The 17,018-nt window shown below is 48.1% G+C and overlaps 1 protein-coding gene and 1 long non-coding RNA gene across 3 annotated transcripts in view; one reads left to right on the forward strand and one right to left on the reverse strand.

The window, feature by feature from the left end:
• Positions 1-1,998: 1,998 nt before the first annotated feature.
• The window catches only part of KREMEN1 (kringle containing transmembrane protein 1), a 50,292-nt gene continuing 35,272 nt past the window's right edge, over positions 1,999-17,018 (forward strand). The window contains exons 1-2 of one of the 2 annotated variants that reach the window (XM_010951283.3): positions 1,999-2,139; positions 2,335-2,483. In XM_010951283.3, the coding sequence (XP_010949585.1) occupies positions 2,381-2,483 (103 nt within the window). In that variant the 5' untranslated portion in view covers positions 1,999-2,139; positions 2,335-2,380. Of the gene's footprint in view, positions 2,140-2,334; positions 2,484-3,035; positions 3,293-17,018 lie in introns of those variants that run through there. The other variant, XM_074356164.1, reaches the window with a different exon arrangement.
• On the reverse strand, positions 7,435-15,724 carry LOC141575789 (uncharacterized). Its single transcript, XR_012503606.1, has 4 exons — positions 15,303-15,724; positions 14,321-14,414; positions 10,597-10,740; positions 7,435-8,075 (listed from the first exon to the last, which is right to left on the reverse strand). It is a non-coding gene; the product is annotated as an uncharacterized LOC141575789 (long non-coding RNA).

Raw genomic sequence — 17,018 nt, forward strand, 5'->3', positions numbered from 1 at the left:
CCACCTTGGGCCAGCCGTTTAACCTCTCTGGATGAGGTGGGTGGTAACGGTGCCTCCCTCCGAGGGCTACCATCAGACATGAGATGTGATGGCAAACACTGCACCCTGCTCAGAGTTTAGTAAAATCCTCAATAAAAGGTTGCAGACTCCTCATCCAGGGCTCTCTCCACAACACAACTGCCCTTTGAGCAGAATTCATCCCAACTGGAGTTTCAAAGACACCAGGATCAGGGGAAGGGTATAGCTCAGTGGTAGAATGCATGCATAGCATACACGAGGTCCTGGGTTTAATCCCCAGTAGCTCCATTTTAAAAAAAGGCAATGGTCAAAGATACCAGAATCACCCAGACTCCACCAGCTGAGATCTCCCAGCTGCTTGGCACATCCTGCTGCCCTTAAGGACCTGACTGCAGAGCGAGAGCAGGCAGACAGACAGACACCAACATCTTCCTGGAGGCCTCAGGGGCTATAGTCAATGCCCTCACTCTTTCCATGAAATAAAGCTGCTCAATGACAGGGGCATGTGAAGCACTGAAATGAATAGCCCAGGCTGCTCCTTGCCAGGGCCCAGGGCCACATAACTGAGCAAAGACCTTGAGCCACTACATGCCCTGACCTAGACCTGCTCGGCTGTATTTTTAGCCTCTGTGTGCTGTTTCCATCACCTGTGCTGGGCTTTGCGCTGGAAAAGAGGAGGGAGGCCTGGGGACAGCCAGCAGGAGCAGGGGCTTGCACACTAGTTCTGAGTTCTATTGTACACACCAGCTTTCAAGGGTGTGCATCCTGTGTAGTTAGAGACTTAGGCCCCCAAGCTTAGAAGGGCCCCCGACTTGGTTTAATGCCCTGTTGTCATCATCTTGAAATTATTAATAATTTTGAACAAGGGACCCCACATTTTCATTTCTCACTGTAACCCATTCGGGTTACAGAGGCCAAGAGAGCAGAATAAAGGGGGCTCGTACCCACCCAGCTGGGCATTAAGGCAGGTGGAAGCTACTACCATTAGGCATAAGTCACCAGATTTGGCCAAATAAACCTGATGTCAAACCCCTATCTGCCCCTTCTTAGTCCCTCCTCTGAAATGAGGATGAGATGTGAAAGAGCCTTTGCAAACTGTAGAGAGCTGTGTCCTGCTTTGCTAAAACCTCTCCCCAGAGTGCTATCTGAAACAGTCCAGTTCTCTGTCAACATCATTTCCTTGTCTTTGTAGTACTTTTTGCTCTCTGAAATTCACATGACTTTGAGGTTGGTTGACTGGACTCTCCCCTCCGTTAGAGTGGGAGTTCTTCTGCTGGTGCTCTTGGCAGGCTCCTCACTGAATATTTGTTAAATGGAGGAATCTTAACTGAGCGCTTGCTTTGTGCTGATGGTTTTACTTGCATCTTCACATCTGATTCTTCTTCAAGGTGCCCCTGCCCATGAGGGTGCAAGTTAAGAGGTAAAGAATTCCCAGGTTCTGTTGGAGGAGGTGCTTTTGGAAGTGGGGAAGGGCCCAAAATGGTGCTGAAGAGAGAGGGTAAGCAAGACACCAGGTGGGATGTGGAGGGTGTGTCCCCGGGGACCTAGTGTGGGGGGGTGTCCCCCTGCTTCAATAAGGAGCCCAGAGGATTCTTGAGTTCGAGAATGACACAGTGAAAACAATGACTGAACAAGATTATTCTTGCCGCGGTGCTGGGTCGTGTGGGTGGAGAGGGACTGCGCTGGGAAGCCTCGTGGGAGGTAGCTGCGCCTTTGGGGCCCATCTCCGGGAGCAGCTGGGGTGGGGGGATGCGGGGGCATGGGGTGGGGGGACTTGAGATTGGGCGAGGGGACGGCTCCTGGGTGGCTAGGGGGCGCAGGGACTGGTGGACCTAAGGCGGGCCTGGGAGCCCGTGGGGCGGGGACAGCCCAGCCCCGTTCAGGGCGCGGCGAGTCGGCATAGGAGGGCAGAAGCTGTTGCCGCCGCGCCGGGCGCAGGCCCGCACTTGCACGTCTGGGACCAGGGACTTAAAAGCGCCCGCCGAGCCGCCCGGACATGCCCAGCGGGGCGTCACCGCAGCGCTTTAGGCGGGAGCCGAAGGATAGTCTCTGCCTGGAGGAATGCGGGGGAGGAGAGAGGCCCACGGCAGACCCCGAGGGTGGGCGGGGAAGACCTTGTGGGTGAGTGATGGGCAAAGCCCCGGCCAAGCGGGGGCCGAGGGTTTAAGCGAGGCACGCGCACTGCCAGCCCCGGGATCGCAGTCTCTAAGAAAGCATCATTGACCATCCACTTCTGGAATTTCTCAGTGTCGGGCGCTTTACTCGCTTCCATCTTATCTAATCTTGTGAAGGCCTTTTATTATTCTTATTTTGCAGATGACAGGCTCTGACAAAGCAGAAAACATGCCCCAGTTGACAAAGAATGTGCGGTAGGATTCGGAACCAGGCCTCAGTATGCTGCCTCCCTCGTGGCTGCAAGAACTGGGGTGGTGAAAGGAACTTAACATATCCCAATCTGTGTGTGCGTAAGTTTACACACTGTCTCGTTTAGTACAACTGCTTTGGGAGTAATTGCTATCAACGCCCGCATTAAACAGACGGGGAAATTGAAGAGAGCTACTTTTTCCTTTAAATCTGCCTAAAATCTTGCAGGTGATCAAGGAGGATATGAACCCGGATAGGCTGACTGCAGAGCACCCTTACATAAATCACGACGATGAGCCAAGCTGCGAAAAGCGGTTTGCAAACTGCTGTTATGATTATTACGGTTGCGGATGAGCCCGCGGTGTGGGTCACGACCCGAGTGAGGGTGGAGCAGGGGTCACTGGGCGCCCGGCCCGGTCCAACCGGGCCAAACCTACTCTTGGACTCGGAGGCGGGGCTCTAGACCCCACCCCTCACCTGCTGGTCCCGCCCCTTGAACGTACCCGGGATGCCCTCCGTGGGTGGGCGGGCCCAGGTGAAGGGGTGTGGGCGGGGACTGGCGCGTGAGTGGCAGGCGTGGGCGGAGCGGGCGAGCGCAGTCGGCTCCTCCCCTCGGGCCTCACGGCGGAGCCGGGCGGGCCCCAGGCGGCCGGGGTGGTGGCGGCGCTGGGGAAGGCGGGCCGGGGCGGGGCGGCCGGGCAGCCGGGGCGGGGCCACGCTCGAGCCCAGCGTCCCGCTCCCATGGCCGCCCCCAGCTCCCTGCGCTGCCCCCTCTCCCCCGGGCCGCGCCCCGGGGCCCCGCACTGACCGCCCATGGCGCCGCCCGCCGCCCGCCTCGCTCTGCTCTCCGCCGCCGCGCTCACGCTGGCGGCCCGGCCCGCGCCCAGCCCCGGCCTCGGCCCCGGACCCGGTGAGTGAGGGACCCCCAGCGCCCGCGGTGCGCAGAGCCCGCGCGGGGCGCCCAACCCCCTCGCCTCTACTTTCTGGGACTTCTTCTCCAGCCCCGCAGCGACGCCCCTCGGGCGGGGGCGGTCCCCACCTCAGGGCCCGGGACTCCCGCAGGCCCCTCGGCGACGCCCCCAGGCCGGCGCCCTCTCTGCCTCCGTACCTCAGAGACCCTTTCGCCCGGCTTCTCAGTGACGCCCTGGGGCGGGGACGTCTCCTCTTGTCTCAGGACCCGGCACCCCCAGCTCGAGTCCCTCAGCGACGCCCTCGGGCGGGGACGCCCGCTCTGCCCAAGCACCTCCTGAGACTTCGTCCCTAAGTCTCCCAGCGACGCACCTCGGGCTGGGTCGCCCCCCACCTCGGCCCTAGACGCTACCCCCTCCCCAAACCCCTCAGCGACACTCTGGGCCCTGCCCCCCCGCAAGCCCCACAAGGACGCCCCCGCGCCCCCAGTGCCCTCTCCCACCCGCGCCCGTGGACCCCCGCGCCAGAGGCTCTGGAGCGGGTGCGGAGGCGACGAGAGCTGGCGCCCGTCTGCTGGGGTCCCGGCTGCACCCGCTCGCCTCACACTGTAATTTCTGCCTCGTGAGTAGTCAGGTTGACCTGCCTGCCCTGCAAGAGGCAGGTCCGGGTCCCGAGACGACCCGCTCTTCCCAGCCCGAAAGTCCCCTCCCTCCGCCCAGGGCCGCTTTGAACTTCCCCATGACTCGGGTGCCGGTCCAGCGTGGAGAGGGGAAGAAAGACAGGGTGCTGGGAGACTTCTCCCCTACAGAGCTTGGGGTGCTTATCCTGAGAGTGCAGTGCAGAGCCCGGTTTCCCGGGTAGCTACACACTTTGAGCAGGGTCACCCGCCCCCTAGGCCGAGGTCAAGGCCAGGTCTTCCCTAGGTGGGGCCCTAGACTGGAATGGAAGCTGGGGTTTTGCTTAGCTTCCCCGCACACCCTTCCTTGCAGCGAAACTCCCTAAGTTGAAAAGCAAGGAAGAGGGCATTGTCTGGCCCAGTTACATTTCTCTGCAGGTCCCACAGGTGTTCAGAATTGGGCATTAGTGGAAGGGACGGGAAGAGTGCGTTACAGGTTTGCCCTAGTAAGGAAACTGGCCTCTGGGTTCCTAACCCAAAGTCGTAAACTGTGACGTTGGAAAGACAGGATTTTGCTGTAGAAAGAAATCTCAAGAGTTGTTTTGTTTACTTACCAGTTTGGATTAGTGATAAAGATAGGATTTAGTGTTGGGACTTACTGTGTGACTTTGGGCTGTGCCTTCAGCTCTGAGCCTCAGTTTCCTCATCTGTAAAGGAGGGATGATGATAGTGACCTAGCAGGGTGTTATGACAGTTAAGTGATATACTGCAGGTAACACACCTACACAGGGAAGACAGTCACTAAACATTTTAATAATACTTTTTATAGAGCTTCACAGTTTACCAAGTGCTGGACACCTCATTTGCCCTGGGAATGCTGTGAGCTTCCATTCTGATTAATTTTTATTAAAGGCAAAGCTTGGCTTTAGATCAGCAGAAGGGGTGTCTCCAGGTGTTGTAAACCTTACGGTCAAGAAGTGGTTTTTGAGTGATCAGCAGCCTTCTGTGGGACTTCTGCAGAAACTTCTGCAAAAGTTTGATCACTTCTAATGTTTCCCGTATGTGAGGAATGAAGGAGGAACTTTCTTAGAGCCAGGATATGTCAACATAACTGTAACCTAGTAACCCCTTAGCTCCACTTTGCCATCTGTGTGGTCAGGATTTAATGTCCTCTACAGCGAGAGAGAGGTATGGGTGGAAATAAACTGGTTCCTCTCCTGGAAAGGGCAGAGTAATAGCTCTGAAAAGTGTGAAGTGGGCCAGCTCTGTGCTTATGCTTGTTAGAAGGTGGTGTCCCCTCCTCAGACACCTTTGCTTTGCTAGGAAGGGTCAGTTCTTAAGTAGGTTGAACTGCAAACCTTGGTGTGCTTTTATTCGGGAGTCCGGGGGTAGAGACAAATAAATAACCATTGTGAAATGATTTATGGTAAGTGGCCCAAGTTCCCAATTCAATGAGCCTCACCAGCTTTTTTCCCTACCATCCTGGTACATCACTGCCTTTGTGATTTTTTTCCTATTTAGTTCCAGAAGCAGTTTTAAGGAGATGCCACATGGTCTTCAGGATCATATCCTGTCTAGAGCCTGCCCACTAGTTTTTAAAAATCCTTTCCAATAAAAAACACGTTTTCCTCTGAGGAGATGCCAAACTTGCCATTTCATATTTTTTGATACTGTAATTTTCTCTAAAATTTTGTGGATGGAAAAAATTATTTCAATACTTATATTCTGCACAATTTTGTAATATTTAAATTACTGGTGGTTTGCATTTTTTGAATGCTGGCTTTATAAAAAACAGTTAGCTCATTCCCCATCAATGCTACTTCTAATTACAGTGTGTAGCCAACCCCAGATGATCTCCCTTCTCTTCATTCTTTGAGATTCTCTCCCTTCCTTCATAACTGATAAGAAGGTAGGTGGAGGTTAGTGGTGGAATTTAGACTCCCTTTTCAAGAACGAGGGCAGCCAGGGCCACGGGGGCTAATGGGCTTTCCGAAGCGGATTCCCGTCTGGAATTTACTGACCTGCAGGGGACAGCCGAGAGGTAGGAAGAGCAGAGAAGGCTGGGTGGACTTCAGCTCCGAGTTTTCCGCCTAAGGCAAATACCTGCTTGGGTGTTTCACTGCTTTTAGGGGCTATCAGATGTGCATTAACAGAGCTTTTCAACTCGGGTTATGTTCGCTGTGAACGGCCTTTTGTAGTTGTTGCTTATTCTCCGACTTCTTATCTAGAATTTGTCCTACTGGCCGGTTTATCTTGTCATAAAACCAGTGAGTTCAGTTAACAGTGAAAGCTTCATATTGTACAGAGCCCTGTCCCTCTCTGGGGCTTCCTTAATGTTAACAGAGTTCCCTGTGTACAGCACAAGGGCTGAGAGGAGTGGAGGCAACCAAAGTGCATACCGGTTGCTTTTGTGCTTTGAGACTTTTACGAAAAACAAAATGGTCAAAACTGACCTGGTATCAAAGAACTCTGATCTTTTTTTGTGAAAATTTGTTTTAGCCACTAGACAAAGCTATTTAAGTGTTCGAGATACGGCAAAGAGACATTTAAATCTCAAAGCTATTAAACAGCAAGTTGGTGCACTGAATATAGATATTATTGATACACTCACTTATGAGTTAGCATATTTGGCCAACAGGGATAAATAATGAAGGTAAAATATTTTGCTTTAAAAGGCTTCACCATATACAGATTAGGGGGTTTTGGTGATGGGCACTATACCATCTTTAGTTTAGAATTTTTGAGTCTGTAATGCCATCTGAGGCTGTAGGTCAGGTGTTAACAAACATTTTTTGTAAAGGGCTAGACAATAAATTTGGGCCTTGTGGGCCATGTACTGTATGTTGCAATTACTCAACTCTGACTTTCTAAGGCAGAAACAGCCCTAGACAAAATGTAAATGAAAGGGTGTGGCTGGTTTCCAATAAAACTTACATGGACACTGATATTTGAATTTCCTGTAATTTTTAATGTGTCACAAAATATTGTTCTTTTAGTTATCTTTAGTCATTTAACAGTTTAAAAAACATTTTTAGCTCATGGGCCGTACAAAACGGGCAGTGGGCCAGAGTCGGCCCACAGGCTGGGCTTGCCCAAGTCCTGCTCTAAGTCCATATGTATTGATTTCTTCACTGGTCTGGAAGGGTGACAGGGAGGCTTGATTTTGGTGAATGAATGAACCTTTTACCTTTTACTATTAACTAACTTTAAGAGACATATGGGAGAAATGGTAAAATGGTAAATGTTATGTGTATTTTACCACAAATTTTTAAAAAGATACATATGGGGGGCAGTTCATGCACATAAAATTGGATCTTTAATAAGACTTGAAAAAACACTTTAAAAAGAAATTCAGTACAGTTCAGTGTGCACTACATAAGGAAAGTAGTGCCTGCCTCAGAACCAGTCCGTGGTTTTTTCAGCTATGCAGATGTTGCTTGGATCAAACTGTTGAGAGATTTGTTTCTCAGAGGAAAGCCCAGGCAGCAGGTGGCACCAGTCCTGAGACGTTAAAAACACACACACACACACACACACACACACACACACACAAAAGAAAACCCCCACAGCAGGCTGGGAGAAGAAAACAAATTTCTATCTTCCCTAAACAGTTGAATTTTATTTCCATGGTTCTGTTGTCATTTTTAAAATGGCCTTTAAAAAACAACAATATGCTTAGCATGGGTGATTATTTTGTTTTAATTAAAGCATTTTTGGAAAAACAAATGAAACATTCAAACATACCAAGTGGATTGTGTTTGTGCTGTGGAACAGTTAATGCAAAACACTTGAGAGAGGCCGGAAGTTTGGGTCTGCAGCTTGTGCCTGAATTTCCGCCTCCTGAATAAAGACAACGGAGGAGGAAGTGAGTGTGTCCCTCAGAGAACTACCTGTGCAGGTTTTGAGGTGAGGTCTCCTCAAGCCCCTAATGTCACCTGGCAGGTTAGTTTCTGGCTGGCTGGCGGCGCAGCCCCTGAAAGGTTGAGAAGGGCGACTGAGATCCTTCCATACTCAGTTTGACCTTGAGAATCCAGCTGGAACCTGGAAGTCTCAGTCTAGGAGAGGAGCCCGAGGTCACCCTGTTTTTTGCCCTCTCTCTGTTGTCTTCATTGTCTTCCTCTCAAGGTGGCAGTGCTTCTTCCCCAGACCTCACCTCTGAGACATTATCCTGGATTCGAATGGAACAGGGAAAGGAAAGAGGCTGTTGTAAAAATGTCACAGGGTGGCCATACTCCTCAAAAACAGCCACTGTTCAGAAACTTGTCTTCTCCCCGTCTAGGGAAATCTTCCCCCACCCGCCTTTTAATCCTCTTTCTAGGTAAACACCTCCCTAGCCTGGACTTGCACCAGTTTGAAGAGGAACATAGTTGGGGGCTAGGAAGTACTCTACAGAAAAAAGATTTTAGTTCATTGCACACACAAGGTTTCCTCTCTCCCTCCCAGTTACAATAGTACCCTCTAGGGGCTGCTCCTCTGCTGGGCCCGGCTTCTAGTTTCTCTTGCCACTGGTTTAATCCCTGGCAAGTAGCCAAAGCATTAAACTTTTATTGTTCAGTTTACCACGAGGGCGAGGCCCTGCTTCTAGTGGGCTGAGGAGGCTTCCAAACCCCAGTGTCACACCACATTAGCAACTTCAGACTTTGAGGGCTGGATTTCTTTCAGCTTAGTTAGGTTCTTGGTTAGAACCAGAGCAGTATACTGACACTCAAAGTTTAAATGCTAGGAAATAATAAAGACGGCATCTTTTAAAGATGATTCAGAACGGTTGCAGCATTGGCACATAGGACTAACTATGCATGGTTTCTTTATGTCTTCCAAACAGATATGTTAGATGGGTTTCCATGTTCCTTGGTGTCCTGAAGTTGGAGGAAAACATGGCAGCCAAGTAGTTCTCTTCTAGAACAGTAGGGTTTGTCCTCCCAGTATGTAAATTACTTGCTGCTGTTCAATCTATAAAAATTCATCTTCAAAGAAAATTATTGGACTGGTAAAAAATATTTTTAATAATGACCACAGAAGCCATATTTGTTTTTCTTTGATGTTCTTCCGAAGACTTCTTCTGGTTTTAATCAGATTGTTCCCACATAAAATACAGTGGAAATCTACAATAATAAAATCCCTATTTCTACGTCTATGGGGGAATAAACAGGATGGGGACTGTCCTTTTAAGGGGCTTTCCCCTTCCTTTTCCCCAGACTCAAAGCCTCTATTACTGGTGGGTGTTTTGGCATCAGTTAAGGGCCTTCAATCCTTCCCTCCCTCCATGTTTTGCTCTTTCATTAAAGTGTTTCTGTTGTCTAATTATATCCTTTCAATCAAATTAGAGACTGCAGCATCTGGTGAGGGCCGTAACTGCTGCCATCTGCACCTCGTATATACAGGCTTTTTCAGCTGAGAATCACTCAACTTCCAAATGGCAGGAAGAGATTTGGAAAAAGTTTAGTTGGAAGGGAGGTTCACTTAAAAGGAACGTCTTCAAAGGCCGGGTGCGACGCCCTGCTTGCTGTGATGTGTGCAGTGCCATGCAGAGCTTCGCTGGCGTGGCTCACCAAAGATTCTTCTCCGGTGCTTCTGGCAGACAAAAGGTTTCTGATTGTCTTAGCTGAAATGACCAGTCCTCTCATCCTTGTTGTGGGCTTGATGGCCTGGGCGAGCTGCAAATTTCTCCCTTGAGAAGAATCTTTTGTTATGTGACCACTGGTTAATGGATATGACAGTTTCTGTTTATTTGACCATTCCTTCTAATTCAGTGGTTTCAACTGGAGGAGATTTTTTGCCCCTGGGGGACATTTGGCAATATCTAGATACATTTTTGCTTGTCACTGCTTAGGGTGGGGAGGGGTGTGCTACTGGCATCTAGCAGGTAGGGGCCGGGGTTGCTGCTAAACATCCTGGAATGCACAGGACAGCCCTTCACAGAACTATCCAACCCAAATCGTCAGTACTGCTGAGATTGAGAAACCCTGTCCTGATTATATTGTTCTCATGTCCTGCCCTTCACTGTGGCCTAGGAGTACGCAGCTCTGATCGACACCTTTTTTTCACACTTAGGAAAGTGGAATCTTCATTATCCACATCTAAACTCCTTTAGCGTTTCTGTGAATAGTGTTTCAGAAATCAAACTGAGTAAGGAGATCTGTGGGTCACAGTATGTTTCTGCTCCCTCTAAAGTAAGATTGCTAGATTAAATTCAGGACATTCAATTACATTTGAATTTCAGATAAACAATAATTTTTTTCATATTAGTCTCATGCAATATTTATCTTTAAAAAATCATTTGTTGCTTGTCTAAAGTTCAGATTTAACTGGGCATCTTGTACTTTCATTTGGCAATCAGACTCTGGATCTATGAAACTTTAAACCTTTGAATAACAAATCAATCTGTTGGCCACCATCTGCCCTTACTGTTCTGGGTGACCAGAGATGACAGCAGTGTGTGTTCTTGTTTAGAAGTTAGCGCTACACTGAGTCTTGCCTTCTGCCTCAAACTGTCCCTGTGGCCAGAACTTCTGAAACTTGTCCCTTGAGTCATATTTTTATCTTGGAGCAACTAACAAACACTTATCAAATGCTTACTGTATGCCCAGCATCTCCGACTAGGACTCGTCCCTGTGCCAATTCATAGAAGACTACAACTTGGTTGCCTCAAGTTTTGCTTTAAAGATGTGCCCTGGAGATGTGCTGTCTACCTGGCAGTCAGCTCCCCACTCAAGAACTGTTGTGTTATTTGCCCATTCCATGTTGGCCAAGGGAAGCTGAAGAGCCCAGAGCCTGGCTTCCATGAAGTGTTGGCTGCCCTCCAGAACTCCATTATTGGGGAACTTTCTTGCCATCTGAAATTAAAAATAGAGCATAGGCAATATTGGTGAAACTTGTCCAGAAGCTGGATTATTTCAGTTTATTTTATCTCCTTTTAGTCTGATCGAGAGCTTCAGACAGGGTGAAATAGTGTTGCTCAAGTGATGGTGAGACAAGGGTAGACTGAGCCAGGGGTTGCCTGCTGAACGCCAACTCAGGCTATAAACACGTGTATTCATTACAAAGGGGGTTGCTTATTCCCTATTACAAATAGCTTTACCATCAATTTCCTTTAAATAGTGTTCCTCTGGTTTATATAGCAAGTATTTGATTTTCAAATACTTGACTTACATAAACTTTTCTGGAACTTGTCTTAGGTCATTGCTAGGTAGGGCATGATTGCTAGCCTAGAGGCACAAGTTGGTGAGGAAACCAGGGCGCTCTGATTAGGTCTGTCATGGGTATTTTCCGCCCTTAGCTCCCCACACACCTGTTTCCCTCATTCGACAAACATTTGCCAGGCACGTTCTGTGTGGTCTGTAGTGGCTGAGAATACAAAGACAAGTGAGACACTCAGGAAACTCATGGGCTAGTGGAAGCAGGGCCAAGTGCTTCTTGAACATTTACAGTTCAAGGCCGTCAGGTCTCACAGGAGCGGTGGCAGCAGGCACTCACCGTGGGACCTGTTTTAGAGCCCCTGGTTTCCACAGGAGTATAGTGCTATCTCTTCTAGACCCTGAGCCTTCAAATAGTTCTCCATCTTTTGTTTTGTGTTTTGCTTCAGAGCTGACTTACAATGCACTGCGTTACTATCCATCAGAGCCCTGGACTTTGAGCTTCAAAACCTCTCATGCTTCCCATTTCCTTATGTGAAAATTCCTTCTAGTGTGAAATCTTATTTCAAGATTGAAGAGGATGCTTATAAATAAATATCTAAAGTACATCCATTCATATTCAAATGTTGTGCTGAGACAAGTACCATCACCACACTGTGACAGGACGTGTTCTGTCAGGACTGGCAGCAAAGTGCATGGTCGATTAATGAAGCACTTTCCTTAGAGTTCTGCTGAGCTGGTGACTTCCGAGCGAGTGAGTCCACGCTGCAGCTGAGGCTTGGCCTAATCTCTCTGTGTTTGTTGTAGAGCTGGATGTTGACAGGCTAATGGTCATTATTTTTTCTTAAAAACTATCTCTTGGACTTCAATTCGATGATTATTATTGTTTATAATACCCTAGATGATAAACATAAATTCCTCAAGCACCACTGCATATATGTTCATAGTGACTCTTCCTGGCAAAAAAAACACATGTGCTTCACAGGGATAGCCCCAGCATGCTTTCCCAAGGGTCCGGCCTGGGCAGAGGGGGAGCATATTCAAGGTGAGAGCCAGATGGTAAGAGTGGTACCCAAGCTGCACTGCACTCTGGATCAGCTCTGCCTTCTCAAAGTTTTATATAATGAATAACAAGGACCCCTCTCTGAAGTGTTTTCATGGGTCTTCTGAATTTAAACCTCTAGTCCATTGCTTACTATAGGTTCAGTTTTTCTTGGACTAGTCTTTTAATTAATTATTTTATCTGTTAATAAGATGAAAAAACTGGAGATTCAAATAGGAGACCTCAGGTCCCCTTCCAAAAGTATGAATTCTTTGGTTACAATAACTTTGAGAGGTCTGGCTTTTTCTTCTGTTGCTGTTTTTAAGGATACTGTTTCCATGAATGGAAAGGAAGATCTAAAAGACATATCTCATATATGTCAAGTTTTAATTATTTTAAAAGAATACCTGGTTACAGTTTTAAGCATGAACTTTAAAAATGCAGTGCATGTGTAACCTGTCAGAGTTAAATTGCCTGGGACTCTTAGCATTTTTCTCACTTATAATAAGTACAAATATTGAATATGTGATTTCAGTATCATCTATAAACAAAGATGTGTTTCATCACCTTCACAGTTGAAATTTTGATTAAGAAAAATATATTTGCTCCATTATACCTTTTTTTCCTTACCTGTTATTCACTGAATGCTGGGATTCAACATAGGGTTCAAACTATATATATTTTTTCCTATCCTGATGGCAGCTTGATAACTGACAGCAGAGTTGTGGTAGGATCATGTGCCCATCTGCTCATGTTCTATTGCCTTTTATAGCTAAGTGCTGTTATGGACCAGAATAGACTACAGGATCTTGATAGTTATAATACTTCCAAATTTATAGTAAAGTTTGATTATTTTTCAGACTTTACAGTTACATAATAATTTATTGGGTGCCTACTGGGTGCTAGGCATTTTACTTGCAGATCCTCCAATTCTTCCACTTGCCCTGAGTGTTGATGATCAAATCCCTCATTTTACCAGTGAAGAAACTGAGGCTCAGAGAGGTTTACTGAGTGCCTATGGCCTGTAAGCCCCAAAGCTGTGGTCTGACTCCAGCCCCTAACATGTGCACCACACATGCTGTACCGCACTGTTGCTAGATTTTTTCCCTGCTAAACAGTACTGAGAAAAGTATTTGATTTAAACTATTTTATAACCCTTAGACCTCAGTGCTATAAATTTCTCTGTGTGTTTGTGGGTGTATGTGTGTGTTGACTGGGGTCCCTATCTTTCAACTGATTCTCCAAGAGAATCTGTGTATATCTAAATGATTAGGACTCCTGATCTAGCCAATCCCCCTCATGTCAGAGATAAAGAAACTTGAGTTGTGAAAAGGATGTTATGTGCACAAAGGCAGCACAGAGTGGCCAAGTCAGAGCCAGAGCAGGGCGGGGAGTGCTCCTCCCGCCCCGACGCAGAGGTCATGCTACCTGCTGCTGTCAGGCAGCCACGTCAGTGCAGGTCCATGCCTCTTTCACTGCTCTATAACCACCGTCCCTTTACGAGGTCCAGGCTGCACCGCTCCATACCAGTGGGTGCAATTCATAAACTGCTAAACTTTTGCCCATTAAATCACTAGGTAGACTGACATTGGCAATTACGTGGAAAGTGTAACTGGGAATGTTTCCAGCTCTATAGGTCATGCCTTTAAATTAATTGAAATGTAAACAATTTTACATACAGCATGTGAATATGCAAGAGCCTATGGGATTTGAGGGGTACATATCAAAGTTTAGGATATATGTGCCATCAAGTCAGTCTTTTCTTTATACCAACCTGTCTTAAATTCCAAGCATAATGAACAATAATAGGTGTAGAGCGAAAACTCCAGCTTGCTGTTCTTAGCGACGGCGGGTAGTGAGCTTTAACCCAGCCAGTCTTTGCCCTCAGATCTTACTAGCACAGGGATGACCTCCAGGCCTTCATGCAGTAGCAGGTCCTACAGAAAACGGCTGGTCTGCACAAAACCATTTGCTAAAAGAGTCTCACCTGAGGATTTGTATACCCTAATGTGATTCCACTTATCTCAAGAGAATTTCAAAGAAATTAGCATCTCCAACTTTTAACAATACATACCATACACCATACTTGGGAGGATTTTGGTGATGGAGAAAAAGATAAGGACTCTCTAGCTTAGAAAGCTAGAATTAATCCTGAGTGCTTTGATGCCAGCCTTGGAAATTTTTATTAAGGAATTTTTCTGCTGTATTTGCTGAATTTTTGTCAGGCTTGTGTCTTACCTTAAGGGCTGTTTTTATTCAATTTCCAAGACGAAAGATTTGGAATTTTCTGATGGCGAGGTAGGGTCCAACAGATGAATGGCATGGGTTCCAGCTAGAGGAGACAGGGAGGAGATAAAGCAGCACTTCTCACAATTCATCATTCCTTCCTTCTCCAAACACCTTCTCCCTTTACTTCCGAGACCCACACACTTTCTTAATTCTTCTGCCACCTCCCAGGCCGCACTTTCCCAGTCATCACCGCTGGGCCCTCGTCTTCCCAAGCCTGAAATGTGGCAGGGCCCCAGGGCTGAGCCCCGGATGTCGTCTCTCTCCACGCGCAGTAACCCTGTTCTCTCTGCACACAAGTGCCGTTGCCCCCACACTTCTCCATCTCGCTTTGGCTGCTTTCCTCAACTCCAGGCTCACGTAGCCATCTGCTTACTCTGTATCTCCACCCAATTTTCCTGTCCCAAACCAAACCCTTCATTCCATCCCAAGACACTCTGTCCCCCTCGGGTCCTCCGCATGGTAGTAAATGGCATCACTGCTCACCCAGCTGCTCAGGCCCACCTCCTCGGTGTCATACTGACTCTCTTTCTCTCGGACCCTGGATTCAGACCCCCAGCAAATGCTTTTGATTCTACCTTCAAAATGTATCCAGAATCCTGCTGCTTCTCCCTACCCTTCAGCTACCAGCCTGGCCCAGGCCGTCCTCCTTTCTAGCTCATCCTTCTGCAGTGGTCACCTATCTGGTCTCCCTGCTGAATTCTTGGCTGTCTCTCTACAGCTCTCCTCCATCCAGCAGCTACAGTTCTACCAAAATATAAGTCAGATCACGTCCTCTCGCTGCTCAAAGACCTCCAATGGCTTCTTCTCACACTTAGAACAAAAGCCACAATCTAGTGTACAAGACCCTCAGGACCTTACACAACCTGGGCAGGCCTACCTCCACCTCCTCTTCATTTCCTACCCACCACCCACCCCGGCCCTGCGTACTCACCCCACTCCAGTCACATCAGAGGAGTTGCCAGTTCCCCAAGCCCCCCAGCACAGCGCTGCTGGCAGGGTGTGCGTCAGCAGTGCCCTCTGCCCCAGCTCTCTTCCCATGTCATTTACGTTTGTGTCTCCCTTCCTCCACATCTCTGCGCAGATGTCTCCTCCCCTCCGGGCCTTTCCTGCCCCACCTCCTCACAAGAGGACCCCCGCCATTCGATCTCCTTCCCCTTACGCCGTTTTCCCTGGTAGCACTTCTTGCTGTCTAATGTTAATTTTGATTGGTTTATTATAAGCGTGAATCCCCTGTTAGCATGTGAGCTCTGTGAATGCAGAGTGTTCACCGCTGCAGTCCCAGTGCTGTGGACAGTGCTGGACACATAGTAAGGATTGAATAAATATTTGTTGAATGAATTAATTAATAATATCCTAGACATTCGGTCTGTCACCTTTGCTCATTCTCTTTCACTGAATATATACATATGCAGCCAGCTGTGTAATAGTTTATTTTTTTATTGGTCTAAGCCCCTCCTTACTTAGCTAGCCAGAGCGTATATCAGTTTCATAGCAGTGGGAAACAGGGGAGGCAGGGGTCCTCATTACCTAGTATACACCCCCATATTCTGATGAAATCAAGATGCACATGTGACTTCAATCCAGAACTCTCAGGTTTGTTTTTCTTGCTTTTCCCCTCAATTGACATGGGCAAGTCTATTTAAAAAAAAAAAGTTGTAAAATCTGGTGCACTGACTCAGTTTCCCTAGTCTAGCTGAGAACAAGACTGGGTCTGGGAGAAACAGACTAAAACAAACAAGCCTGCTCTTTCCAGAACATTCCCTCTCTCAGATGCCACCTCATCCCATTCATGAGGACTGGCACTTGCGAGGATGGCTGCCACATTCTGTCGTGTTACAAACCAAGTCATCTGAGCCTCTGGGAACATTGACCACACCGCCCTGCAGGTTCCTGTCTGTAGCTAAGGCTTTCCATTGGTTGGCCTGCACTTCTCACCCCCAAGCCACTCTTCAACCACTTCTGATTGGAGAAAAGGATGTATTAACACATAGCAATGAAAATTCGAGCAATTGGCAAAGACTGACTTGATGTTCCCAGAATCATCACCTGGGCAACTTACTTAGAAATAGAGGTTGCCAGGTCCCAGGCTAACCCTGGGGTTGGGTGGGGCTCTGGTGTGGCACACACGTGCGTGCGCGCGCATACACACTCACGCACGGTCCGTCCTCCTTTTTCTCTCTCTCTCTAGCAGATTGTATGTATTCCTAATGGTAATAAGTGCTATGAAGCAAACAAATGAAGGGCATAAAAAGAGGAGTGGAGATGGGTGGTGGGGAAGGGTTTTTGGAGGAGGTACTGTTGAGTCTGTGATGGGAGGTATTAGGGGAAGAGCTCAGGCAGGAAATAGCATGGTGTGTTTACAGAATTAAAAGCAGAACAGTGTGGCTGGAGCACAGCAAGTGACTAGGGGAAGAGCTCAGGTGCGGTGGAGGGAGGGCCTGGGCCACATCATGGGGGCTTTGCAGACAAGGATGAAGGCTCTGGGTTTTCTCGCCAGTGCTCACGTTTTCCTGGGAACTTGGAGCCCGATGTGCAGGGTGGGTTGCAGGAGCACAAAAGTGGAAGCTATGAGACCTGAACAAGACTGTATTGTCCTCCGATGGTGAATGGGACTACCATGGCGGCACCCAAGGTGGAGAGCAGAGGG

Source organism: Camelus bactrianus, chromosome 32, assembly GCF_048773025.1.
Source record: "Camelus bactrianus isolate YW-2024 breed Bactrian camel chromosome 32, ASM4877302v1, whole genome shotgun sequence".
NCBI lineage: Eukaryota > Metazoa > Chordata > Mammalia > Artiodactyla > Camelidae > Camelus > Camelus bactrianus.